Source organism: Giraffa tippelskirchi, chromosome 8, assembly GCF_054371585.1.
Source record: "Giraffa tippelskirchi isolate mGirTip1 chromosome 8, T2T-mGirTip1v1.2.pri, whole genome shotgun sequence".
Classification (NCBI taxonomy): Eukaryota; Metazoa; Chordata; class Mammalia; order Artiodactyla; family Giraffidae; genus Giraffa; species Giraffa tippelskirchi.
In genome coordinates, this window is record NC_137282.1 from 142,309,235 (window position 1) to 142,334,591 (window position 25,357).

At 51.7% G+C, this 25,357-nt stretch overlaps 5 protein-coding genes and 1 long non-coding RNA gene across 16 annotated transcripts in view; 3 read left to right on the forward strand and 3 right to left on the reverse strand.

Annotated features, from left to right (window-relative positions):
- Positions 1-3,961, forward strand: part of NCR3 (natural cytotoxicity triggering receptor 3) — a 34,164-nt gene extending 30,203 nt beyond the window's left edge. For 3 of the 8 annotated variants that reach the window (XM_081522776.1, XM_081522777.1, XM_081522778.1), the window contains 6 exons: positions 1,453-1,499; positions 1,629-1,685; positions 1,914-2,000; positions 3,090-3,434; positions 3,601-3,708; positions 3,842-3,961. In XM_081522776.1, coding sequence (XP_081378902.1) covers positions 1,643-1,685; positions 1,914-2,000; positions 3,090-3,434; positions 3,601-3,708; positions 3,842-3,888 — 630 coding nt within the window. In that variant the 5' untranslated portion in view covers positions 1,453-1,499; positions 1,629-1,642 and the 3' untranslated portion in view covers positions 3,889-3,961. Of the gene's footprint in view, positions 1-1,450; positions 1,500-1,628; positions 1,686-1,913; positions 2,001-3,089; positions 3,435-3,600; positions 3,709-3,841 lie in introns of those variants that run through there. The other 5 variants (XM_081522779.1, XM_081522780.1, XM_081522781.1 and 2 more) reach the window with 3 other exon arrangements.
- A 381-nt stretch (positions 3,962-4,342) lies between these two features.
- Positions 4,343-6,554, reverse strand: LST1 (leukocyte specific transcript 1). The gene is made up of 4 exons (XM_081522795.1): positions 6,095-6,554; positions 5,598-5,703; positions 5,317-5,339; positions 4,343-4,774 (listed from the first exon to the last, which is right to left on the reverse strand). The coding sequence occupies exons 1-4, from the start codon at positions 6,110-6,112 to the stop codon at positions 4,631-4,633; spliced, it is 291 nt and encodes a 96-aa protein (XP_081378921.1). The 5' UTR covers positions 6,113-6,554; the 3' UTR covers positions 4,343-4,630.
- Positions 6,555-10,058: 3,504 nt separating this feature from the next.
- Positions 10,059-12,074, forward strand: LTB (lymphotoxin beta). Of its 3 annotated transcripts, XM_081522767.1 has the most exons (4): positions 10,059-10,227; positions 10,647-10,698; positions 10,902-10,973; positions 11,437-12,074. In XM_081522767.1, the coding sequence occupies exons 1-4, from the start codon at positions 10,066-10,068 to the stop codon at positions 11,889-11,891; spliced, it is 741 nt and encodes a 246-aa protein (XP_081378893.1). In that variant the 5' UTR covers positions 10,059-10,065; the 3' UTR covers positions 11,892-12,074. The 3 variants fall into 3 exon arrangements, with proteins under 3 accessions (XP_081378893.1, XP_081378892.1, XP_081378894.1); XM_081522766.1 differs by lacking the exon at positions 10,647-10,698 and having other exon boundaries at positions 11,396-12,074; XM_081522768.1 differs by lacking the exon at positions 10,647-10,698.
- A 2,619-nt stretch (positions 12,075-14,693) lies between these two features.
- Positions 14,694-16,490, reverse strand: TNF (tumor necrosis factor). Of its 2 annotated transcripts, none has more exons than XM_081522774.1 (4): positions 16,305-16,490; positions 15,677-15,722; positions 15,428-15,475; positions 14,694-15,115 (listed from the first exon to the last, which is right to left on the reverse strand). In XM_081522774.1, exons 1-4 carry the CDS (start codon positions 16,488-16,490, stop codon positions 14,694-14,696), a joined length of 702 nt encoding a protein of 233 aa, XP_081378900.1. The 2 variants fall into 2 exon arrangements, with proteins under 2 accessions (XP_081378900.1, XP_081378899.1); XM_081522773.1 differs by having other exon boundaries at positions 15,677-15,725.
- Positions 16,491-17,919: 1,429 nt separating this feature from the next.
- Positions 17,920-19,930, reverse strand: LTA (lymphotoxin alpha). The gene is made up of 4 exons (XM_081522784.1): positions 19,871-19,930; positions 19,368-19,475; positions 19,184-19,286; positions 17,920-18,973 (listed from the first exon to the last, which is right to left on the reverse strand). The coding sequence occupies exons 2-4, from the start codon at positions 19,464-19,466 to the stop codon at positions 18,561-18,563; spliced, it is 615 nt and encodes a 204-aa protein (XP_081378910.1). The 5' UTR covers positions 19,467-19,475; positions 19,871-19,930; the 3' UTR covers positions 17,920-18,560.
- On the forward strand, positions 19,514-21,589 carry LOC145518386 (uncharacterized). Its single transcript, XR_014062847.1, has 2 exons — positions 19,514-19,610; positions 20,362-21,589. It is a non-coding gene; the product is annotated as an uncharacterized LOC145518386 (long non-coding RNA).
- The last annotated feature ends 3,768 nt before the right edge of the window (positions 21,590-25,357 follow it).

The window sequence follows — 25,357 nt, forward strand, 5'->3', positions numbered from 1 at the left end:
TGTGAAACAGCAAGAAACTTGGTCAGAAAGAAAGAATATGGACCACTGTAAAAGGAGTCACAGAGAAAATGTGTGGTGAGGGCTGGGCAGATTTCACCCAGCGTTCGTAAATGTCATCTTTCTTTTCTATGTGTTGTGTTATCTCATGTAGGTGTGTAATACATATACAAAAGTGTGTGGCACACTTGTACTAATCCCTGGGTAACCTTGGACCTATGTGTAACACAAAGTGTCTTTTTACAAAATAATTCAGTAAGTAATTTTGGCTGTGTGGGTCTTTGTTACTGTGCAAGGGTTCTCTCTACTTGTGGAGAGCAAAGGCTACTCTGGTTGTGGTGTGCAGACTTCTCACTGAAGCAGCTTCTCTCGTTGTAAAGCACAGGGTCTAGGCGCATGGCCTTTAGTCGCTGCAGCACATGGGTTCAGTAGTTGCAGCGAGGAGGCTCTAGAGTAGTTGCTCTGCAGCAGGTGGAATCTTCCCAGACCAGGGATTGAACCCTTGTCCCCTGCATCGACAGGCAGATTCCTATCCACTGTACCACCAGGGAAGTCCCACAACGTGTCTCCTTTCCTTTGTGTCTGTAAAAAATGTATTTCCTGTAGTGGGCGCACCTTGTAATTTCTCAAGAAATGTTAGCTAACGAATGAATAAAATAATAAAAATGAGTGAATTTACCTAAATCTGTGTAGAACACACTTGGTCAAGTGGACCTCTTTGAGAGGTGTATTCCTTTAATGGAGATGTGAATCTGAATGAATCCAAACTTCTCCATCAGCTGCACCCAAGTCAACACAGCCTAAGTGAAACAGGGTGTGTGTGTTTGTTGCTCAGTTGTGTCCGACTCTCTGCGACCCCATGGAGTGTTGCCCACCAGGCTCCTCCGTCCATGTGATTTCCCGGCAAGAATACTGGAGTGGGTTGCCATTTCCTTCTCCAGGGGATCTTCCTGACCCAGAGATCAAACCCGAGTCTCCTGCATTGCAGGCAGACTCTTTACCATCTGAGCTACCAGCAAAACAGGGTGATTGCTGTGCAAAGACAGCTTCCAGACAAACCCCCTGGCAACTCCCTGCCACCACTACCAATCAGCTGACTTCTGCTAATCCTCTCATTTACAGAATTTCTTGAGCAGCCCTGGTGGAGGGCCCTAACTCGAGGGGAGGGAATGAATGGGGTGGACTTGGGTGCTGTTGAGCCAAGGGGAGGGGAAGTGGGTTAGCTCTGGGCTCAGAAAAGCTCTTGGAGGCTTATTCTTGGTAAAGGGTTAGTCTTCTTGAACCTCAGAAGATTGGGGAACCACATCCTGATCTCACCCGTCCACCCACCCACCTAAGCATTACCAGCCATCTAAGCCACACCCTTCCCCTCAAACACTTATGCAACTGGCCCCCACTCTGCCCCCTCCTCCTAGCAACGCAGATATCACCGTCAGCAGCGTCCTCTTTCCTCAGGGAGGGATGCGTTTGATGCCCGAGGTCCCAGGGAGTTAAAGTCCTTGGTAAGTGATATGTGAGTCCTGTGTGTCATAGGAAGCTCCCCCCACTCCAGTGACCAAAGGCCCGGTCACAAGTAGTGGGTCATTTTCCTCCACCCAGACCTCACTGCTCATGTCCCTCCTCATCAACAGGAACACTCTCCGACATGGCCCGGATGCTGTTGTTCGTCTTTATCACCATCCATCCAGGTGACAGGGCTTTCTCCCAGGAGCCTGATGGGTGTGGGGCTGGCAGGAAGAAGGATGGGGGAGGCTGGACATAGATGTCCCAGGGGAGCAGACTGGGTGGGGGCTGAAAGCAGTGGGTCCCTCTGTAAAGCTGAAACCCAGTGGACTCCTCCAGTTTGCAGTTCCCTCCATATCACCCGCTGGGAGGGTCATTCCCCAGCTTCCATACCAGAACTCTTTTCTTCACAGTGAAAGTTAGTTGCTCAGCTGCGATCCACTCTGCGCGACCCCATGGACTGCAGCCCGCCAGGCTCCTCTGTCCATGGGATTCTCCAGGCAAGAATACTGGAGAGGATTGCCATTCCCTTCTCCAGGGAATCTTCCCGACCCGAGGATTGAACATGAGTCTCCCACATTGCAGGCAGATTTTTAACCATCTGAGCCACCAGGGAAGCCTTTTTCTTCCCAGCCACCTTCCTAGCAAGATAAAGTCTAAAGAACCAGTAAAAAGGGCTTGAAGGAAGGGGTCAGATTTTTTTAAGGGGTCAGTTTTAATTCGATGAGTTTAATAAGCTTATTAAACTAGGCTTATTATCTAGGGTTTAGATATAATTAGGAGTTTAGGAATTTAATTAAATCTAAGTTAAGTTTCTTAATGAAACTGATTTTAATTATCCGATCTACTCATTAACTAAATGCAGTGTGGACTCCAGACCCACAGCTTCAGCATCAGCAGGGACCTAGGGCAAATTGAAATATTTTATTCAGAACCATGGAATAAAATGTTCCTGGAGTGGGGCCTGGGAATCTGGTTTAACAAACACTCCAGATGATTCCAATGAGCTCTCAAGGTTAAGAATCACTGAAACAGAAGAATGAGTGGTAAATTTCATTAACTAGAGAATTTAATCAGAATTTTAATAGTTGATGTAATTCATCGATTTAGTTGAGTTCAATAGGGATCCCCATCATTATAGCCATAGCTTCACCTGGAGATTTACTTAGCTAATGATCTTTAACAAAAAAACAGTAGTAAGATGGTATGGTGTGGAATGCTATTAGTACTAAAATAATACCTGGCATAATATAATTAATTATATTAGTTAACTAGACAGCCACATTCATTAATGAGCTTTACTTTAACTGTGACAAGTTTAATTTCAGCAAAATGTTACTAGTGGTCGGAGCTAGAGAATGATGGGAGAGGGTGAGAGTTGGTATGAGAAAGAATTTGAAAAACTATTTAATAAGCAATGTTAGGAAATTAGATTGGTAAAAAGGGTTTAATGAGACATCTAAAGTGCTTGTCCCTGGGGACCCTTTGGGGGTGGGGGTACAGAGGGGACATTCTACCACAAGCTCTCAGGTCTTTTCTCTCTAGAGTAACTGGGAAGGCGCTCCTCTGGGTCTTCTCTCTGCCCCCAGGATCTTGTGTTCTCTGGGTGTCTCAGCCCCCTGAAATCCGTATCCAGGAGGGATCCCCCGCCTTCCTGCCCTGTTCCTTCAATGCCAGCCAAGGGAGTTTGGCCATTGGTTCTGTCACATGGTACCGGGACAAAGTGGCCCCAGGGATGGAAGTGAGGAATGAGACCACAGAGTTCCAGGGCCGCCTGGCCCCTCTCCCCTCTTCCCGCTTCCTCTGTGACCACCAGGCTGAGCTGCACATCTGGGACACCCGAGGCCGTGACACCGGACTCTACGTATGCAGGGTGGAGGTGCTGGGCCTGGGTGTCGGAACAGGGAATGGGACCCTGCTGGTGGTGGAGGAAGGTGAGGTGCCAGAAAGCTGTATCCCCTTGACTGGAGGCCCCCCCTCCCTGATAGTGGAGAGTCCCTCCCCGAGGCCCACTGCCCTCCCCTAGCCTCTGCACACTTCTACCCAGGGCCTCCTCTCCTGAGCCCTTCTGCCCCCTCCCCACCTCCGACCCACATGCAGGTCCTCCTCAGCTAGCGGCTGGCACAGTCCTCCTCCTTCGGGCTGGATTCTATGCCTTCAGCTTTCTCTCGGTGGCTATGGGCAGCAGCATGTATTACCAGGGCAAATGTGAGTGTTGGAGCTGGGACACATGGGCGTAGAGATGGGAGGGCAAGTGAGAAGGCTGGAGCCGGCAGAGATAGAGACCAAGAAAAAGGAGGAGGGCTGCAGAGCTGAGCGATCCCTGTGGCCTCTCCTCCAGACCACTGTCACAAGGGAACACGCTGCCACTCCTTGGATGGCCTCTGATGAGTGATTCCAGACCCCAGTGATCCCAAGTTCTTCAAGAGACCCTAATAAATTCCTCTCTACCCCACCATCATCCTTCTTAGAGTCTTGTGTATTTCCTGCTCCATCTCCAGATGCTCCAATGTGTCCCATTCTGGGTTCTCCCAACTCTTACTCTCCTGCTACTAAATCTGGCTTGGAAGGGTCCAAGGAGGGAGCTTCCTACCAATCCTGCCCCCTCCCACCACCATCCTGGGACTCAGCACACCTCTCTCTCCTGCCCAGGAGGCTAAGGCCCTTTGTCCTGAGAAGAGGGGAGTAACTGACATGACTAGTCCTACTTGTCAATGGCCCACAGGCAAATACTCTTCTCTGAGCTTCAGGGGAGCTTGGGTCCCCAAACACCCTTCCTCACCCAATGAATCCCCCTACCTGACCCCAGAATGAGTGGGAGGGTAAATCACTTAGAATTCTGTTTTTGTATTTAAGAAAGGCCACTTTATTATTATTTTTGGCCACTCGGCAGGTGGGATCTTAGTTCCCTGACCAGGGATCGAACATGCGCTCCCTGCAGTGGAAGTGTCCAGAGCCTTAAGCACTGGACAACCAGAGAAGTCCCAGTAATTTAGGTTTTGATCATGGCCCTGTGGAGCTGGGGCTTGAAATAGATGAAGAAGCCTGAGACACAGAGGGTGGCGAGACCATGATCTTTACTGGGTGAGCCACAGGATGGCTCTGGGTTGGGGGAGGCATCTGCAGGTATTCAGGTGGGTTTGTTCTTGGCAATGCAGGCATAGTCCCCGCTGGGGTCCTCCTTGTTGCCTTCCCTTTCTCGGATGTCAGGTCCCTCCCGTTCAGGCAGCCTCAGCAAGGACGCATAGTGGAGCTCCTGTTTTGAGGCCTGGACCTGGGGCCCAGACAGAGGGCACTGACGGGGTCCCCAGGAGCCTCCCTACCCTGTCCACCCCCCTCCCTAAGTTCTTGCCACTCCCTGCCCCCACTGCCACTTTTTTTTTTTACCTCATTGCCTCTCTTTGTGCTCCATCTATAGCTCTCTCTTCATCTCTCTTTCAATCTATCTTGTCCTTTTCTCTTCGCGTCTCTCTCATTCTCTCATTTTCTCCCACTTCATCACTCTTAATCTCCTTCTCTTCCTTTTTCTCTTGGTTTCTCTCATTTTCCCTGTGTCTCTCATTTTCACTCTGATTTCTCTCTCTCACTCCATCTCCAGTCTCCCTCATTTCTTCCTCTTCTCTCTCCTTTGTCTTATTTCCTCTTTCCATCGCTACACCTTTCCTTTCCTCTCTTTTTCTCGTCCCTTATTTCCCTCTTTCTGTTTCTCTCTTATTTCCTGTCTCCCTCATGCTCCTGTTTCTGTCTTTTCTCTTGCTCCCCCAACTCCACCCCCTCTTGTTGCCCCATCACCCACTTCCCTGCCCCAAGACTCACCCAGCTTCTCTCCAGCCTCCTCACTGGAAGAAAAGAAGCAGCTCAGCTTGGCCCTGCCCCCACCCCCCTGGTGCCACCTCCCAGCCCTCCTCACTCACTGTCCCCACCCCTACCAGGTGTTTCCTCACTTGCCAGCCTCCCTGGGGTTCCCACGGCCAAAGTCACGGCCTCTCTCTTTGGACTCTCTCCGGCCCCCTCCGTCTGACTTCTGCCCCCTTCCTCACACGGATGGGACAAGTCAGGGTTGATGAGGGGGAATGGGAGGTGAGGGTGGGGCTCACCTCTTCTGTGGAGTCGACACAGGCAGATGGACAGAACGACCACAAGCAGGAGCACCCCCAGCCCTAAACCCCCAAATAGGTAAAACTTCACTTCAAGCAGCTTTTCCTGTAGGGAAAAAGGGTAAATATTAGAGGGACCTTTACTCGTTTCAGTTCACCCCATCCCCCTCGTCTGCTGTGAATCTCAGCTTCTCCCTCGAATAGTTTTAGAGACAAAAAAAAAAACATTCTCTCAAGAGATTCTTCACCCCAGACTGTGTTGACTTACTACCATAGTTGGCCATCCCTCACCAGTTACCTCACTCGTTCCCAAGACCATTCACCCTTCAGAAGCTTACCACCACCACCCCTGCCATCTCTGGGCCTCCCTATGAAGTCTGTTGTCCCCCAGCACTGGTTGGTCCCAAGAGGCCCTGGCCACCTACCCACGAACCGCACACACCACTTTTTACCCACCGTTCCCTGTGCACCACCACCCTCCCTGTGCAGAGGGTTACCTGAGCATTTCTCCCCATGCTTTCAGGACTGAAGACTAGCCTGTAAGTTGGGAAACCTAGCACAGCTCTTCCAGGCTAAATGGCCTGGGGTGAATCACGTGCCCCAAGTTCCTCATACGTAAACTTGGGTGTCTCTGTTACAAGAATTGCCCAAGCTGAGGAGCCTTTGCTCTGTATTAACCCTGAACGGGGCACTTTCTGTTTGTCACTGCTAATCTGCATAGCAATGTAGGGTACTGTGGTGCCCATTTCCCTGGTGAAGAACCTGAGACTCGAGGCTGGATCCTGACAAGGTCATCCAGTCCAGAAGAGGCAGAGTTGGCGTTCAAGGCCAGGTCTGTCCAGCTCCAGAGCCTACCACCTTTCCCCTACCCTAAGCTGATGAGCTGGTTCATAGAAGCCTTTCCAGCACCAGGTAGCTCTAGGTTCTGATGAGGGGCCTGAGGGAGGAGCTGAGGCTTGGCAGGAAAATAGGGAGGGTAGTGTCCAGCACCACCTGGCAGAGCAACTCAGGAAAAGGGGGGCCCCTGCTTGGCTGGTGTGGAGAGCCGCTTCCCTTGAGCAGATATTGCTGGGGCTAAAGTGGGGCATGAAGTGTCTGGGGCCTATAACTTCCCCTAAGGCACTTCCTGTCCTACAACCACTGGTTCCTGTTTGAGGGCAAAGAGGGGGCTGCTGACTTCACCCAGAGCCAGATGCACTGACCAGTGTGTGGAAACCGAGACCAATCTGGTTTCAAGAGGATTCCTGGGATATGTTGGAGTGGGGGGTGGGGAGCAGAAGCACCGGTGGAGAGGAGGGCCTGAGGTGGCCATGCTGGGAAGTGGGGGCAGAACAGGATGGTTTACATTTCTTTGGGGAGCAAAGACGGAGGCTGCACAGAGGAGTCCTCCAGGGCCCGGGGAACCTCAAAACTATATTTTCCCTTCCCTTATCTTAGACTCACCTTACTCTGGGGTATGACTGTCCTCTCCCTGGGTTTCCCCCCTGAGGGTCCCAGCTTATCCAGAGCCTGCGGCCTGCGGGTGAATGGACTGCAGACTGGCCAGAGTTGCCTTGGAGTGGTGTTGCGCCTCAGACATTCCTGCCCCTCCTCTGGTTTAACTTCTCCCCCAGCCTGGGTGCCTCCCCAGCATGATCAGGAGAGGAAGTTAGGCTCTGAGGATTGGGGTTACAACGTCTTTTCCTTTCAGACTCCCAGGACTGTAACTCAGCCTGTCATCCCCTTCCGCCCCAGCCCTCCTGTTGATCCTGCAAGTCTTCAGTGATCACGTACCTTCTAGATTCCTGCCCTGATTCACTTTTCCCAATTATACTGGGTCCCTGAGAGCCATGATCCTGGTATGTGTGGACATACACCTCCAGCTCCCAAGACAGACTGGGAGTGCTGGTGGATTTGGGTAACTCTCCTGGTATTCTGGAGCTGTATCTAACAGGGCACTTGATCTACTGATGAACAAACAGGTGAGTCAGAGACAGCCAGACTAGACCTACATGAGCACTGCTGATAGATCTAAGACAGAAAGTTGATGACAAATTGGTGTCGGCAAAGGAGGTGCAGGCAACCCAGGTGGATTTCCTGCAGGCAGCAGCATTCTGATATTGAGCACAAAAGTAAGTAAGGGCAGTAGTCAAAGGCCTTCTGGACAGAGACCTGGATGAAGGAGAGGGAGATAGATGCTGGAGGATGGCACACCTAGTCCTTGACGAAGGTGAAGACTGGGGAGCTCACGTGGAAACAAGGACTGGAGAGAAGATCTGGTGCCTGGGCCCATAAGCATTTGCATTTCCTTCTCCAAATTCAGAAACCTTCTGCTACTTCTTTCCCTTCCCCCATCCACAGTGTTCCCCATGCAGGACAGTAGGACAATATTTTTTTTTAATGTTTTATTATTAAAATGTTCAAACAGAAAAAATTTGAAGGAATTATACAATGAACCTATTCCTACCATCTAATTCTACAATTAATATTCTTTCATATATTTGCTCTATCATGTTATCTATCAATCCATCTCAAATTTTGATGTTTTCAAAGTTGCAGACATCAGTACATTTTACCTCTAAACACTTTACCATGCTTATCATTGACTCAAGTTCAGTATTTGTTTCCCCATTTCTTTTTTAGGGGGTTGGTGAGGAAGGCAAGATTTACATACCCTGAAATGGACAAATCTGAAGTCAGCACTCAGTTTTTAAACTGTCTTGTGGTTAAGGGTATAGAGCCAGACTGCCTGGGTTCAAATCCTGACTCTGCCACTCCTGTGTGACCTTATAGAAGTTCTTTAACCTCTCTGTGCCTCAGTTTCCTCTTAGAGTTTTTATCAGGATTAAAAGCATTATTATATAGGACTTGCCTAGCAGTCCAGTGGTTAAGAATTCGTGCTTCCACTGCAGGGCGCATGGGTTTCATCTCTGGTCGGGGAACTAGGATCATGCATGTTGTGCATTGTGGCTCCCCCCAAAACAGCATTATTATATATACAGTGTGTAGATCAGTGGCAGGCACACGCCAAATGCTATATATGTGTGTGTATATATATATATATATTAGCTATGTTATTATTATTATCTGAACACACAGAGGACCTTTGCCGACAAAGGTCTGCTTGGCAAAGCTATGGTTTTTCCAGTAGTCATGTATGGATGTGATTGTTGGACCATAAAAAAAGCTGAGTGCCAAAGGATTGATGCTTTTGAACTGTGGTGTTGGAGAAGACTCTTGAGAGCCCTTTGGACTGCAAGGAGATCAAACCAGTCAATCCTAAAGGAAATCAGTCCTGAATATTCATTGGAAGGACTGATGCTGAAGCTGAAACTCCAGTAATTTGGCCACCTGATGTGAAGAACTGACTCATTGGAAAAGACCCTAATGCTGGGAAAGATTGAAGGCAGAAGGAGAAGGAGACGACAGAGGATGAGATGGTTGGATGGCATCACCGACTCAATGAGCATGAGTTTGAGCAAGCTCCAGAAGTTGGTGATGGACAGGAAAGCCTGGCGTGCTGCAGTCCATGGGGTTGTGAGTAGGACATGACTGAGTAACTGAACTGAACTGAACTGAATTGAACCCACAGAGATATCAAGAAAGGGAAATGATCTGGGACCACTTCCAGCTCCCTTGACCTGGTCTTTCTTCCCTTCATCTGCCTCCTATACCATTCATTTTGTCCTTACTGTTTTCTTTTGCTTACTCATTCATTTTTCTGTCCTTTCTTCACTTAACACTTAGTCAGCATGGGGCTCATTCTAGACTGCACAGCTCTTTGTGGGTGGGTGCTCATCACACTCCTGTCTACACTCTGAGTAACAAGAAAAGTGATGCTCTATTTCCATCCCTCATCAGTGAGTTAAGAGTCAGTGGTGAGGCTGAGGACCTCTTCAGCTGCTATTACCATGGACTGGCTTAAATCTGTCTTTCTCACCCAGGTCTGGGGAGTTGGAGGGAGCAAGGGAATGGGAAGAGGAGGTCAGTCCAGCATGTGGACAAGTTCTTCTTAGGGACCCAAACACCCATCCCTGAAGACTCCAGTTCTCGTTCTCCTGTTCCAACCCTTGGTCTCAGGGGTGTGGATGCAGCCTTCCCCTCAGCACCCACCTCTGGGGTACAGAAGATTGCAGATCCCACTGGCAATCTGGAGAAATCTGCATGTTCTCCCTGTAGCTGCCCAACTTACGGCAAGCTGGCTTCCCTCCCAGGGCCACAGTCAGTTTTCCTTCCCACTGAGTCAGAAGATCTCTCAGACCCCCTCCGGCTCTACCCTGAAAGCCTGTCTCTTCACCTCCGACTCCTTCCCCAGTTCAGAGAACCCAGGCATCCAGCTGCCTCACCCTAGCTCTGGGTAAACAGGAAGCAGGGTGAGGGGAGAAGGGGTGTGCGGAAAGTCCCAGCCAGGTGTATGGGTCTTTGGGGAGAGGGTGGCCCCACCCCTGAGGTATGAAAGCCCCCCTGCCCTGGCCCTAGCTCAGTCTCCATGGGGGAACGGGGGCTGGAGGGCCGGGGTAGGAGGCCCCAGCGGAAAGGATGCCTGCTGCTGGCTGTGGCAGGAGTCACTTCCCTGGTGACCCTCCTGCTGGCCGTGCCCATCACTGTTCTGGCTGTGCTAGTCTTGGTGCCTCAGGAGCAGGGAGGACTGGTGAGTGGCTACAACAAACCCTCCATGGGCCGGCTATTGCCAATGCTCACTCACCCCTGGCTATGCCCCTTGCGTCATCCTGCTCAGCTGGTTTGGCTGCCCCCAGTGTGGGGATGTCTTGTCTGTCTCTTTGCTGGTCATCTTTTCATGTTTGTGTGATGCTGTTGTGTCCTGATGTCACCAAGCCCCTTCCTGGTCGTCTGTATGTCTCTTCTCCTCCCAAGACATACTAGGGCCTCTGTCTCTCGGCTCAAGTATAGCCACTTCGCTTGCTCTCCATTCCAGGGAGGTGTGTGTGGAGGCTGGGGCTGGTGGGAGAAACCCCAAGTCTGGAGCTTGGATCTATGCTGGGAATGGGAGGGCTGGTGGTCGGCATCAGTTAAGAGGGAACTCTGGGCGCTGTGACCCCACCCACTCAGGTAACAGGGACAGCTGACCCAGGCTCCCAGGCACCTGCCCATCAGCGATTTGGTAAGAGCCCACCATTTTACCCTCCCTCCCCTGGCTCTGCCCCTCAGGGACTCCCAGCTCCCAGCCATCTGCATCCCCAGATACTCTCTTCCTCCAGGAATCCAGATGCCCCATCCCTGGGCCCTGGCACCTTGTCCTCTGGGGGTGACCATTCGTGGGTGGCCACCCTGCCCCTAACCGAGGACTCTTCCTACTCCTTCCAGAGTCCGGGGAGCTGCCCGAGGAGGACTCAGAAACTGATCCCAGCCCTAGGCTCCCGGCTGCCCATCTCATTGGTAAGGATCCCATCTCATTGATAAGGATCCCATCTCATTGGTAAGGACCTCACGGACCTGAAGCGTCCAGGGGTGCCAGTTCTGTTCATCCACGGTTAGAGTCCCTTTGCTCTGTCACTGCGGTGCTCCCTTGCCCACCCACTTTATGGCAGCTATCATGCCCACCCTTCCGCTCCACCAGCATTCTAGCCTCTTGCTTCCCCGCCCCACTCCCGGGAGGAGGGAAAACCCGGCCTGGATCTGCCCACCTCAGCACTCCGCACCTCACACCCAGGTGCCCTCAGTCCCAATTCGTACTCATTGCAGGGGAGCGCCATCACCCCGCTCCCCGACCCAGCCGGGCTCCTGCAGGGGGTTAAAAGCCCCCAGTGTCCCTCATGCCCACCCACCCAGAAGCCCCCGGCCTGGATCACTCCTTTCAGGATCTGATTTCCGAAAGAGCCGACGGCCCGTTTCTCTGCAGGCGCTTGGACCACGGGGCAGGGGCTAGGCTGGGAGGCGAAGAAAGAAGAGGCTTTTCTGAGGAGCGGGACGCAGTTCTCCGGCGCAGAAGGGCTGGCGCTCCCGCAGGACGGCCTCTATTACCTTTACTGTCACGTCGGCTACCGGGGCCGGGCGCCCCCTCCCGGCGTGGACCCCCTGGACCGCTCGGTCACGCTGCTCAGCCGGCTGTACCGGGCAGGGGGTGCCTATGGATCGGGGACCCCCGAGCTGCTGCTGGAGGGCGCAGAGACCGTGACACCTGTCTCGGACCCCGCCAGGAGGCACGAATATGGGCCCCTCTGGTACACGAGCGTGGGGTTCGGTGGCCTGGTGCAGCTCCGGAGGGGCGAGAGGGTGTACGTCAATATCAGTCACCCCGACATGGTGGACTACAGGAGGGGAAAGACCTTCTTCGGGGCGGTGATGGTGGGGTGAGAGCTACCCGCATCCCTAAAAACAAATACTGCCTGATGAGAGTATGTGAATGAATCAGCCCAGTTACTGGGGACCCAGACACCAGGGACCCCATGGCTGTGGGAAAAATGTAGATGACTGTTTGGAAACTGATTTTTGAGCCCGATGAAAATAAAAAATGTAAACTTGAATGCTGCCGATACAGATGCAGAGATGCTAAGGTGTCTTCATTCAGGGTAGGTACACAAGTGTGGGTTAAATATTCTCTGTATTTTTCTGGTTGCTTGAAACAATTCATAGCGCTTGGCATGGCCTCTGTTCCCTGGGGTGGGGGATCTGTGGGTCCCACCCACCCTTGCCTCTGAATGACTTTTCCCTGACATTAGCCCATTTGGAGGGTAAGAAGGAAAGGGCCCTCCACAAACGTCAAAGCATCTCCCAGCACCCTGATTCTCAAGGCCACACGGTCCCCCCAGACTCAGCACTGCACTCTTCTCCCTTGGGTCCATCCCAATAGTGGTGAGATCATTACAGGGGAAGGCAAGCACCACTCAGAGTGGCCCAGTCAGCAGAGTAAACCTGAAAAGGGCTGATAGTGAAGCACTGAGCAGACCAGCACTTCTCTGCTAGCTGCCCGCTTAGCCACAGTCAAGAGCTGCAGCTGGGGGGTGGGGTGGGGGAGTGGGGGCGAGGGGTGGTGGTGGTGAAGGGTGGGGTAAAGAGAGGAGGCTGAAGGAGAGAGTTGGGAGGGTGATTGAGAAAGGGAGATGCGGGGTCGGGGGGTGGGGGTGGGTTGGTGCCTGAGGACACCAGGGAGAACCTGGAGAGGAGGGGGAGAAGGAAAAGCTGATGTCACCCGGCCCTGTCCAGGGAGGGATGGCAGGTCCTCACCACTCATTCACATTTCAGGTCCCTTTTCCATAAGTGGGCAAGCGTGGGGGCCTCAGGGTGAGAAACAGCAGCCCCCTCACTCCATGACTGACTTTCAGCCTGGGACTGGAGGAGATGGAGGAGGAGCCAAGGCTCTATCTAGGTTACCCCAGTGGGTCACCCCACCTCTGTGGCACACCGCATGGCTTTTCCCCCCTGCCTGGCAACCCTAGCAAGAAGGAAAGCCCAGCAAGGGGTCCCACTCTCGGAGTCTTTATTTCTGACTCCATATTTGTCTTTGACTTGGTGTCCGGAAGAGGCTTCCTGGAGGGGCAGAATGCATTTCTGTTTCCACTTCACCCACCTCACGTCCCTCTCATCATTCACCAAAAATCAGGGAGACCAAGCTGGCGGTGGGGGGGCAGGGTGGTCCTTCACCTACATCTTTTTCTTTGTTTTTTTCTTTCTTTCTTTGTGTTTTGTTTTTTTAATTTTCTTCCTCCGTTTCACTTCCATCCACTGAGAGATGGAAGCGGGTAGAAGATTGGGGCCTGGAAAAAGGGAGAAAGCCAGAATGCACAGAGCCCTCCGTGAGGTGCTCTGGTGTAGTTTAGGTCTTTCGTTCATGTTTCTCATGTGGCTGCACGTGTGTTGGGGGTACCTACTTCTCTTTGATAGATGAGGTTAGGTGACTGATACTGAACCTTTGGTAGACCGGGTCCGATTCAGTTGCAGTTAGGACTGGATTGGCTGGGGGAGGGCCGGGAGCAGGTGATTGAAGAGCCCAGTTGCCCAACTGTCTGAAAGTCCCTTGGCTGTGATTCAGGTACCTGAGAATTTGGCCGCTCCTCAGCTCTTTCTCTCAGGCCACAGCAGCCGGAAATCGCACCTGAGCAGGATTTGCCCCGCCTGGATAGGAATTCCCAGAGTTGGAAATTCCCATGCCCTGAGGGAGAGGTAATTGAGTTCAAGTTCCTTTCTTGGGGTAGGGGCATATTCAGCTGGGCTTTGTCTTAGGTAGGCTCTCTTGAGCCCCAGAAGTCCAAGGAGTGAGGTCCAGGGATCTTAAGCCCTGTGGAGAAGAACTTCGGTTAGCAGCCTCACACCCCCAAGGAGAGGCCCATGCAGAATTAATTTCCAGATAGAGGCATGTTTCTTTTCTCAGAACACTTTATTTCTCGCCACTGACCAGTAGGGCGGTTACAGGCATGACTCCCCTGGGGAGTGGAGGTTCAGTGATGTAGCGACAAATCAGTCACCAAATCAGCATCATTTAGACAACTCGATCAGATAAATATCTTTTAAAAAACATAAGCAAAAGGAGGCACAAAGGCCAGGAGGCATGGTGGGAGCAACCTGCAGTTCAGCTCCGTTTTCACAGAAAACACATCTGAGCCAAGGCAGCCCTTAGTTTATGTCTCCCAGGACACTTTGACCTCCTGAATAAATACATTCATTAGTAAATAAATAAATAATAAATAAATAATAAATAATCACAAGTGCAAACATAAACAGAGGAAGTTGGCCCAGTGGGGTTGGGGCTGGGCTTCCCACCTCAGGGGAGTCTGGAAACACTGGCAGGAAGGGAGAGTTGAAGTCCACTCATGTCAAGTTCTAGGTGAGATCTTCTCAAGGAATGTTGTGAAGTGTTCCAGTCAGAGCCCTGGCCACCACATTCTGGGTGTCCCAGGTTGCATCCAGGAACCCAAACTTGTGGACCCTAGGGAGTTCTGGAAGTTCCAGTTCCAGTCCTTGATGGTGGTTGGTGCCCCGTTGTCCAGGCCTCACTTCCCTACATCCCTAATTTCTAAGTGCAGCTGTTGTTTAAAGTTGTAAGCTTGGAGCCCAGCCCTGAGCCCCTAATTCCCTTTCTAAACCAGAAGGGGATGAGAAGGGTCTGAAGGATTAAATAATAAGGTAACTGAAGTGGGAGAGGATGGATGTCCTGCACCCTCACAGGGCGATGATCCCAAAGTAGACCTGTCCAGACTCAGCATAGTCCAGGTAGTCCAGCAGGTTGATCTCAGCACTGAGGCGATCTCCTTTCTCCAGCTGGAAGACCCCTCCCTGGTAGATGGGTTCGTACCAGGGCTTGGCCTCAGCCCCCTCTGGGGTCTCCCTCTGGCAAGGGGTCTTGATGGCAGAGAGGATGTTGACCTTGGTCTGGTAGGAGACTGCAATGCGGCTGATGGTGTGGGTGAGGAACAAGGGGGTGGAAGGGCAGCTTTGGCCTCTGAAGAGGACCTGGGAGTAGATGAGGTAAAGCCCATCAGTAGGCACAACCAGCTGGTTGTCTTCAAGCTTCACACCGTTGGCCTTGAGGGCATTGGCATATGAGTCTGACCACAGGAGCTGCCCCTGAACGCTGATGTTGGCTGGAGGGAGGGAGAAGAACAGGGAGGGGTAAGTCAGTGTGACCCTGTCAGTTCTACTCTCCACATCCTGGCCCTCAAGTTCTGCCCACCCCCCACATCCGGTTCCTGTCCCCTCTGTGTTCCCACATCCCATCTGGCCATGAGGTTCCGAGTATCCCCCTCAAGTTCTAAGTATCCTCCGCCCTCCCCTTGAGCTCATGAATCCTTCTCACACTGTCTCTGTCTGCCCTCAGTCTGGATTCAGCCCCCAAATCCTACCCCTCCCTGTCTGTCTGTTTCTTCACGCCCCAGATACATCCTCAGAACTCTTACCTACAACGTGGGCTACCGGCTTGTTACTTGAGGCTTGAGAAGATGACCCTGAGGAGGAAAGAGGAAAGGAAAAGGTGAGACCCTTAAACTTCCCAGAAAATATCCCATACTTTGACCTCCATTCCTTCTCCCCCTGATCCCAAACCCTAAATTTCCCCTACTGCTTCCATCCCAGGACTAAAACCCACCTGCCACCACCACCACCACCCCCAAGTCCAGAATTAGAAGAGAGGTTGTGGAGACACTTACTGAGTGTCTGAACCAGAGGGCTGTTGAGGGAGAGGCCATTTGAGGACTGCTGGGGAGAAAAAGGAGGATGAGTGTTAGAGCAAGTCACCCCTGAAGGAGAAACTGCTGGCTGCTTCTCTAGCTTGTACTCTCTGCCCTGATGGGTCTTGTCTTCTCTCTTCATTCATCCATTTTTTTCATTCATTCATCCATTTAACAGCTCTTGCATTGAGTTCCTTCCACGTGCCAGACATGCTTAGCTTCATCTTTCCTTATCTCTCTTTCATATCGTCTGTATCTCTTTCTGTCTCACCATCTTCATCCAGATCACTTGTTTTGAGTCTCCATCTTTCTATTCACACCCCTTATCTGTCTACACATCTCTCTTTATGTCTGTATCTCTGCTTACTCATTTGTCCAACAAATATTTAGAGGGCATCCCCATGTGCCAGGTGTCTTATTTCTCCATCCTTCTCTCTTTCCCCCCCAATCTCTCTCCACATCTCCTCCTGCCTCCCCATCTTTCTCCACTATTTTCCTCCCCATCCTTCCCCATCAGCACACCTCTTTCCCCACCCCATCTCTCGCCCTCTTTCTCTCGCATTTCTCTCTGGGTGGGAGAATGAGCGAAGGCCGGCCAGAAACTCACCTCTTCCCTCTGGGGGCCGATTACGCCGAAGTGCAGCAGGCAGAAAAGCATGGTGGCTCCTGCAACCAGGAGGAAGGAGAAGAGGCTGAGGCACAAGCAACTTCTGGAGCGCTGGGGGTCCCCTGCTTTCTTGGAGAGCGCCTCCTCCGCCAGCTCCACGTCCCGGATCATGCTTTTGTTGCTCATGGTATCTTTTTCAGAAGGGTTCAAGTCCAGATGGGAGACAGGAGAGCCTTGTGGCAGGGTGTGTGAGAGAGAGCGAGTTGTCTGGCTGTCTGTCGGGGGTGTGTGGTCTGGGAGGTTATCTCCAGGGGGCTCTGCAGCTGCTTGTCTCTCTCCTGGCTGGTCCCCTGGTGTCCCCGCTCTAGGAGGTTCTGTTGGCTGGGTGTGCAAACAGCTGCATTTATACGCTCTGGGGTGAGAAGAGGGCGGGGAAAGGCTCTCATTCAACCAGCGGAAAACTTCCTTGGTGGAGAAACCCATGAGCTCATCTGGAGGAAGCGGTAGCGGGCCCTGCACCTTCTGTCTCGGTTTCTTCTCCATCGCGGGGGCGGGGGTTTGGAAAGTTGGGGACACCCAGGCATCAAGGATACTTCCTACACTCCCCCGCTCAGATTCTGAGTGGGCTTCGCCAGGCCAGTTACTACTGTGAATATGGGACCCTGGGGGCTGGACCCATTTCCCCTCTGCCCCCCAGCTCCCACTGTTTCCATCCCTTTGGGGTGGGAGTGAGTTCTGTGGTCTGTTCCTTCTGATTTCCAGACGGCACTCAGGTAGGGGTAGAATTAGAAATGGGAGGGGCTTTACAAAGCTGAGTCCTTCATGGAGAGAAAACTCAGAGGAAGCTGTGTTGGGTCCTGAGATGTGTGTTTGGGACCCTGGCGGGTGAGAGGAGCTGGAGAAAGGGAAGCTTGAGGCTCTGCAAGAACTGGGGGCGGATAGCAGGACCAAGCCTGGGACAGCCCCAGGGGCTGAAAGTAATGCTGGGAATTCATGAACTCCAGCACAGCAGGGCTTCTCCTTTCACTCTGACCAGGGACTCACCGGAACTCTGGGGCTGGTTTCAGTCTTGGTTTCCAAGGGAATGTGACTCCCCAGCTTTTGCACGAAGCACCCCCCTTCAGAGTCCCTGCGTGTGGCCATGTATCCCCAAAGAATCCCTGCTCCCTCCAGTTTCCTGGAGACAGCACTGCCCTTGAGAGCCCCCGTGTGTGTGACCAGGTCTCCTGAAATGCCTCCTGTGTTCTCCAGCCCCCAGCCTTTGAGGTTGTCCCATTTCTCGGGGCCCTGGCATGGCCATGTCTTCCAGGGGGGCCCCATGCTCCTCCCCCATCATCCTGAACACTCTTTCGTGTTGTCAGTGCTCCTTAGGAGCCTCCTGTAACCCCCATTCCTCAGGGGGCCCTGACCCCCGCTCCTCCAGACCTTGGACCTGCCTGTCTTCTCAGCTTATCCTCTGGTTCCCCTGCAGCAAGCTGGCTGCACCACCCCATGAGCCCACCATGTTTCCCCAGAGCCCCTCAGGCCTCTCTGATTCCTGTCCTCCCTCCATTCCTCAGAGACATCTGAGGAATTCTCTCCCTGCCCCGCAACAGACAGATACAGGCAGACAGCATTTCAGAGAAAAGAGGTTTATTTGGCTTCATCGAGGGTCAGACATCTCTTTGTGGGGTGTCCAGTTAAGCAGCGGCTGGCTCTTAAGAGCTTTTCACTTCCTTCCAGAACCCCTTGGTCCCTCAGAGCCACGCTTTCTCTCTCTCTAACTGGGTCATCCTTGTGTCCACGCCCTCTCACTCGTCATCTCTTGGGTGTATTAGCTCTTTCTTCTGATGTCTCACTATTATTCCCTTCTCTCCATGCTCCATAAATAAATAATTTAATTGTTTCCCCTTCATAAATAAGCCCCCCCTCCCTGCCTTCAGTCATCCACCCAAGCTTCCTCATGTGTCAGCTCCCCTCTCCATGTCCAGGACGAGGCCCCCTAGATGGGCAGGGCCGAGGAAGGGATCTGGGCGGGCGTTTCGAAGCAGGCTTGAAGTTCTCAGCTGAGCATCTGGGGTGGTCCAGGGAGGTCTGGTCCCCTGGTGTGCCTAGAATTCCTTCTTTGGAAGCTCCAGGTGCTGAGAACTGGGGGCGGGGGAAGACTCAAGACTGTTGGAATGGTCAAAGGAGAGGTGCGGTGACCCCTGAAGTGGTCAGAATGGAGACAAAATGGGGAGAAGGCCTTGAAGCCTATTTGTTTCTTTCTGGATGTTTCTACAGAGCGAAGGCTCCAAAGAAGACACTACTGGGGCTGAGGAGCAGGTGGGAGATGCCGTCTGTGTGAGTGGATAGCTGGTCTCCCCGGGTGAGCAGGAATACAGCCCCCTGGTACACCGAGCGCACCCACGGTCCCTGTGGCCCTGGGCATACGGACTTCTGAGCGCTGAGGAGAGGCACGTGGAAGGGGTACTGGGGGGAAAATAGCTGGACCTCATGGGCCAGGTAGAGAGGGGTGGGGGTGGCCGTGGGGAAGCAGCCTTTCCCAGAGAAGACCACTTGGGAGTAGACGAAGTACAGGCCACTGGTGGGGACCAGGAGGGAGTTGTTGCTCAGAGAGAAGCCGTGGCGGAGGAAGGCGCGGTCCGTGTTTGCTCTCCAGCGCAGCGAGTCCTGGGTGCTGGGGTCTCCTGGGAAGAGCCAGAGGGGATGATGCTCAAGGACTTGGGGGTCAGTGGTCTCAGTCTCCAAGGCAACAGGTGCTGGACTGAGTTCCCAGGGATGGCTGGGAGGACAGAGGGAGTGGGAGTGGGGTGAGCTGGGGGGGTGGATATTGGGTCTCTGAAAGGGGCAGGAGGAGGGCTGGGGGCTACGTGTCGGGAGGGCGGGTGGATGTTTACCAACAAGGTGAGCGGCGGGTTTGAGGGTGCCACGGGTGAAGGGCTTCGGGGGTTGCTGGTGGGCATGTGCAGCTGAGGGTGTGAGGCCAACGCCAGGGAGCCCCTAGGGGAGAAGAGAGTCAGACAGGCTTTAAGGCCCAGGGTTGGGCTGCCCGCCACGGGCCCCCTGGTCCTGCTGCCTCACCTGGGCCTCGGGTGGCAGGGCCAGCAGCAGCCCCAGGAGGAGGAGGAGGGGTGGGGTGCTGCACACCCTCAGGAGGTAGAGACGTCCAGGTGGTGTCATGGGGAGAACCTGCGGGGAGAGAGACAGTGAGCGGGGCGGGGCGCGATGAGGAAGACGGGCCTCCTGCCGGTAGAGACAGCCACCCGGAGAGACACGGGGCGACAGACAGAGAAGGGGACAAGATGCAATCAGGGAAACCCCGAGGTGAGCAGGGGGAGAGAGAGAGACAGACAGACAGATAGGAGGGGAACAGAAAGGGCTCAGAACGTGAGACACAGACAGAGAGAAAGAGACTGACAGATGGAGTCAGAGAGAGGGGAACCAACCAAAACCAAACCCACCAAGGCCCTGGTCCTGGCTGGAGGTGCAGGAGGGGCTGGGGTGTAAGAGGAGGGACTGAACGCCCCCGGGGAAGGAGTCCACCGCCCCGGCAGCCCCGAGGAGATGGGCTGGGAGAGTCTCACCTGCTGTGCGGGGGCCCCTTGGCCCGGACGCCTGGGTCCCTTTATAGAGGAAGCGGCAGTGGCAGCGTGGCAGGCAGCGGGCGGGTTCTAGGCCGGGGCTGGGGCCTGGGGAAGCCCCCAGGGCTTAGAAGATGCTGCTGTTTCAGTCGAAGGCAGGAAAGGCTGAGGCCTAGGACAGAACCGCAGGCTGGGGGCTCAGACGACTGAGTTCTGGGAAAGGGAGTGGGGTCAGGGGAACTGTGGGCTGGGAGGGCCAGGGAGTGGGGTCAGGCTTAGGAGTTCTAGAGAAGGGACAGTAAATTCAGAGGAGGAGAAGGGGAGCTGCTGGGGCGTGGGCTGGAGGCCCGGTTCCCTGAAGAGTGATTTTGTGTAACACCTCTGCACCCTTGGCTGATTACCGCCTTCTCCACATGTGTGTTTCCTCCTCTCGTACCCCATGTCTTTGTCCCAAAAGACTCAAGTCAACTTGTCCCGGTCTGTGTATTTTCCAGGTCATCTGACGGGTTTCATATCAAGAAGTTCCATTATATACCCTCCCGCCTGGGACATCCTGGTTTATGCCTGTTGTCCTGGTGGAAACATTCATGGAGCTCCGTTCTGCTCTCAGAAGTGTCTTGGTTTGGAAAATCCCACTCAGGGATGAGGCTATGAACTCACGTATCATGAGGTCTCATCTCACTGAAGGACGCCCTCCACCTCATCCCAACCTTAGGTCGGCTCGGAAGATCAGATTTATACAACCCCAAACAAACACATTCCAGCATCAAGGAGTGTGGCAACTGCTCAAGGTCTCTACACTGCCAGCTTCAGAATTCCACACAGGTGGAGCTCAAGGGTGGTGTTCTAGGATGGGGTGGGGACAGCAAAATGACCTGTCTTGAAGCTGCATTTGTAAAGCCAATACATCGTTTTGTTTTTATAATTTTCTTCCTTCCTTCCTTTCATTATGGCTGTGCTGAGTCTTTGTTGCTGTATGGACTTTTTTCTAGTTGCGGTGAACGGGAGCTATTCTCTAGTCGCAGTGCGCAGGCTTCTCACTGTGGTGGCTTCTCTGTTGCAAAGCCCCAGCTATAGGGCGCATGGGCTTCAGTAGTTGTGACCCCTAGGCTCTAAAGCACAGGCTCAGTAGTTGTAGTGCATGGGCTTAGCTGCTCCATAGCATGTGGGATTCTCCTGGACCAGGAATCAAACCTGTGTCTCCTATGTTGGCAGGTGGATTCTTTGTCACTGAGCCACCAGGGAAGCCCCAGTACACTGTTGTAAAATCATTAAGGATTTCCCATTTCTGTGGATCTGGAACTCAAGTACAGTGAGGTGTACTTCTCCTAAGTGGACAGCCTGATGAACTTTTCCATCTGTTTATAGCCATGCAGCCACCATCCAGTTCAACATATTTTTAGAACCTTCCCCAGAAGGTTCTCTTATGCCCTCTCTCAGTTCAAACCTCCCAAAGATAACCAACCACTTTTTGACCTCTACAACTACAGATTAGTTCTTCCTATTTTTTAAAAAATGTTTATCTATTTATTTAGCTGTGATGTGTCCTAGTTACAGCATGTGGAACCTTTAGTTGTGGCATGTGGTATCCAGCTGCCTGACCAGGAATTGAAGTCAGTCACCGTGAATTGGGATCTTGGAGTCCTAGCCATTGGACCACCAGGGAAGTCCCAGTTCTTCCTACTTTTGGACTTCATAGAAATAAATCACACAGACAACTCATCTGTGTTTGGCTTCTTTCTCTTGTGTTATGTTTGTGAGATTCATCTACACGGTTATTCTTATTTCATTGCGATGTGATGCTATGTGAATATACTCGAATTTATTTATCCATTTTTTTGTTGATGGGCATTCAGTTTGTTTCTAGTTTTGGGCTAGTATGAAAAATGATGATATGAACATTCTTGAACACGAGTGAGTTTTCGCTTAGCTTGTAGGTTGCAGGCCAAAAAACAGCAACGTTTCTAAAGATGATTTTAGTCACATTTCATAAAATGAGAAAACAATTGGGCCCCTCAAATATTATTATTACGCTTATGACTTGTTATGCTTTCATGTGGAAGGTTTTGGAGGGGCTGGGGCCAAGGACGGTGGTAATGGAAACTCAAGCCCTCCCTCTGTTGCACTGGCAGAAAGTCCCTGAGGGGTCTTGGTGTCTTGTGGCAGTAAGTCACATTCAGGGTGTGTATGAGCTAGTTCTCCTGTTTTTCTCCCCTACTTGAGGCCCTGCAACTTTGGCTTTCATGCCTTCCTAGTCTATTCTAATTATTTCTTTTCATTCTTTTTTTTGAGGGGGGGGGTCGTGCCTCGTGGCTTGCAGGATCTTAATTCCATGCGTGACCAGGGATTTAATCTGGGCCACGGGAGTGAAAGTGCAGAGTCCTAACCACTGGACTGCCAGGGAATTCCCTCATTCCATCTCTTCAGCTTTCTCTCTATTCCACAAACATTTATCAAGCATCTGCACAAGGCATTTGAGGAAACACGTGTGGAAGACAGTCTCCTAACCTCTGGGAGCTCAAAGACCAGTGTGGGACACAGGTTAGTTATAATTATAATAAAGTGTGGTAAATTTTTCTGACAGTGTGCTTATGGCAGACCACAGTAAAGCCATCAAACTTGACCTGGGGGAGAGGTGATCCAGGCATCAAGTATCAAGGTAAAGAAGATGGTGAAGGGCATTCTTGATAGAGGGAACAGAAGGTGCAAAGACTGGAGGTAAAAGAGAGTATGAAGTGTGCTAAAATGTGCAAGTGAATACAGATAGAAGGAACAGAGATGAGGTTAGGGAGGCAAGCTGAGAACACATCCTGAGGGGTTTAGAGCCAAGAAACGATTTCACTCTAATTGGTTTGGATTTCATTCTGAGGGGAAGCCATTAAATTTTTTAAGTCAGAGAGGGACCCACCCAGATTGGTATATTTAAAACATGAGTCTGGAAGCTACAGGAAGAATGAATTGAGGTATGGGAGCTGAGGTCTGGAGGGGAAACCAGACGTGAGAAGACCAGTTGGGAAGGTTTTGCAGCAACTCAGCAAGGAGGTGACAAGAGCCTGCAGCATATAAATTGAGGCAGTGGCAGAAGAATGGAGAGGAGAGAGTTTCTAGGCAAAAATCTACAGGTCTTGGTGGCTTACCAGGTGTGATGGTGGAAGAAGGGTAGTGGATGGTGGAAGGCAACCCACAGTTGCCTCTTTTTAAGTATCTTGGTGTCTATTGGCATCACCTTATTTCTTTTAACTTCACTGTGTCTTGTGTCCCTGCTGGCCTCCCTCTTGGTCTCTGTTCCTTCCCTTTGCTCTGTGCCCCTCTTTCTCTGGAGTCCCTTTTCCTTCCTGCTTTTTCTGTCTCTTCAATGGTAGGAGCTGATGGACTTGGGAGACCTCAGCTATATTATTAATAAAGTGTAAAATGATGTTGCAATTAATGGTGAAAAACAGAAGTGGAGAAGCTTCGGTCAGAGAGGAAAACTGGGACGTGGAAGGGCGAAAAGGGGCAGGCGAGGAGAAGAGATAGGGAGACATGAGGAGGAAGGAAGGGGGAGAACTGGGTCCGTGTCACAGGCGTTTGCGATGCGCTGAGGGACGCTCCTTGAGATGGACCAATCTTGGTTTCAATCTTAGTTTCGGAGGTTGTGTGAAATTCAGTTTCTTTCTTGAGGAGGCCAGCAGTTGGTTTGGGGCTTTCCCTGAGTGGGAGGGGTGATGACTAGAGTCTTGTGCTCCAAACCCAAGGAAGTACAGTTTCTACAGTGGTCTCTGTGGAGAAAACTAGTGAAATCTCTCAGCCCTCCAAATGAGGTTGAAATGATACCAGCCTCAAACCTGAACTTTGCCTCAAAACCTAAACTGGGATTTAACGTCAACTTTGATCCTAACCCATAGTTAACCTCAACCCAAATCGCAACTCAAAATCAACCCTAACCTCAAATCTAAACACATCTCAATAATGAACCCCCTAAATAAACTTATGCACTAAACTAACCTAGCCCTGTTTCTAGAGCTCATCTTGAAATTAACTTATCTCCATTCCTAACCCTATAATTAAACCTGACTCGAAATGTAAATTCAATCTGAGCCATAAACCTAAAGTTGAGTTTTATCCTGTTTTTCTCCGTTATTCATTCATGCTTCCATTTAACAAGTCTTTATTGAGAACTTAAAGCATTGGACTTGACTTTGACCACCAGACAGTGACATTGCTGGTTTAGCCCAATCTCTTCATTCTTTCTGGAGCTGTTTCTCTGCTCTTCCCCAGTAGTATACTGGACACCTACCGATTGGGAGTTTACTGTGTGCTGGGCGCTGTTTCAGGCAGTAAGGATATAATGGTAAACAGGTCAGACAACGTACCTGCCATCGGGGAGCTTCCCTTCTAGTGAGGCAAGGCAGAAAGGAAATACACTGAAGAAAGCAGTAAGTAGTACTATGAGGAGATAAGACAGGGACATGTGCTAAGAGCTGCAGGGATCTACTTTAGACACCATGGTCAGAAAAGTCCTTTCTGAGTAAATGGCATTTTAAGCTGAGACCTAAATGACAGGAGTGGCTGAGTGAAGGTTTGGGGGAGAAGCAGTCTAGGCAAAGGGAACAGCTACTGCAAAGGCCAGAAGATGGAAATGAGCTGGGGGCACTGAGGAACAGAAAGGAAGCCAGTGAGGCTGAAGCAGAGAGAGTGGGAGATGGATAAGCTCAGAGAACAGGGGCGTGGCAGGGACCAGAGCACGCAGGGCCCTGCAAAGACAGGTAAAGCAGCTGAACTGTCGTCAACCACGGGAGGCTTTGGAGGGTGTCAGGGTGTGTCCATGTATGTGGGTGAGTGGGGGGAGGAGAGAGGGGGGTGTGAGGTAAAAGTCATTGGATTCACATTTTTAAAAGATCACTGTGGCTCCTGTGTTTAGACTGGACTGTGGGGAGTAAGACTGCAAGCAGGGACACCAGGTAGCAGGCAACTGCAGTAATCCTGGGTGAAGATAGTGGCCGCCATGAAGATGGGACAGAAGTAGACAAACTTGGGACATACTGAGATACATTTCAGGGGTAGAATTGACAGGACGAGAAGATGGATTGATGATGAGGAGGGTGGAAGATGGGGAGACTGAGAGAGAAGCAGGATTCTGATGGGATGGGAGAACCAGAAGTTCAATTTTGGATTTAAGTCTATTGGCCAGATATCGAAGTCTTGGATAACATTTGAGTCTTGCCAAGATTGCCAGGAGAAATATCAATAACCTCAGATATGCAGGTGACACCACCCTTATGGCAGAAAGTGAAGAAGAACTAAAGAGCCTCTTGATGAAAGTGAAAGAGGAGAGTGAAAAAGTTGGCTTAAAGCTCAACATTCAGAAAACTAAGATCATGGCATCCAGTCCCATCACTTCATGGCAGATAGATGGGGAAACAGCGAAAACAGTGGCTGACTATTTTTCTGGGCTCCAAAATCACTGCAGATGGGGACTGCAGCCATGAAATTAAAAGACGCTTACTCCTT

Excerpts from the sequence above, each read along its gene's own strand:
- LST1 (XM_081522795.1), bottom strand. Across the intron at positions 5,340-5,597 it reads GTGTCGACTCCACAGAAGAG|TGAGGAGGCTGGAGAGAAGC; the intron begins GTGAGCCCCACC and ends CTTTTCTTCCAG. Across the intron at positions 4,775-5,316 it reads GGAGGCTGGAGAGAAGCTGG|GTCCAGGCCTCAAAACAGGA; the intron begins GTGAGTCTTGGG and ends TCTGGGCCCCAG.
- LTB (XM_081522766.1), top strand. The coding sequence starts at position 10,066 with ATGGGGGAACGGGGGCTGGAGGGCCGGGGTAGGAGGCCCCAGCGGAAA. Across the intron at positions 10,228-10,901 it reads CTCAGGAGCAGGGAGGACTG|AGTCCGGGGAGCTGCCCGAG; the intron begins GTGAGTGGCTAC and ends TACTCCTTCCAG. Across the intron at positions 10,974-11,395 it reads CCCGGCTGCCCATCTCATTG|GATCTGATTTCCGAAAGAGC; the intron begins GTAAGGATCCCA and ends CACTCCTTTCAG.
- TNF (XM_081522773.1), bottom strand. The coding sequence starts at position 16,490 with ATGAGCAACAAAAGCATGATCCGGGACGTGGAGCTGGCGGAGGAGGCG. Across the intron at positions 15,726-16,304 it reads TCGGCCCCCAGAGGGAAGAG|CAGTCCTCAAATGGCCTCTC; the intron begins GTGAGTTTCTGG and ends TTTTCTCCCCAG. Across the intron at positions 15,476-15,676 it reads CCCTCTGGTTCAGACACTCA|GGTCATCTTCTCAAGCCTCA; the intron begins GTAAGTGTCTCC and ends TTTCCTCCTCAG.
- LTA (XM_081522784.1), bottom strand. The coding sequence starts at position 19,466 with ATGACACCACCTGGACGTCTCTACCTCCTGAGGGTGTGCAGCACCCCA. Across the intron at positions 19,287-19,367 it reads CCCTGCCACCCGAGGCCCAG|GGGCTCCCTGGCGTTGGCCT; the intron begins GTGAGGCAGCAG and ends CTTCTCCCCTAG. Across the intron at positions 18,974-19,183 it reads ACCCGCCGCTCACCTTGTTG|GAGACCCCAGCACCCAGGAC; the intron begins GTAAACATCCAC and ends GGCTCTTCCCAG.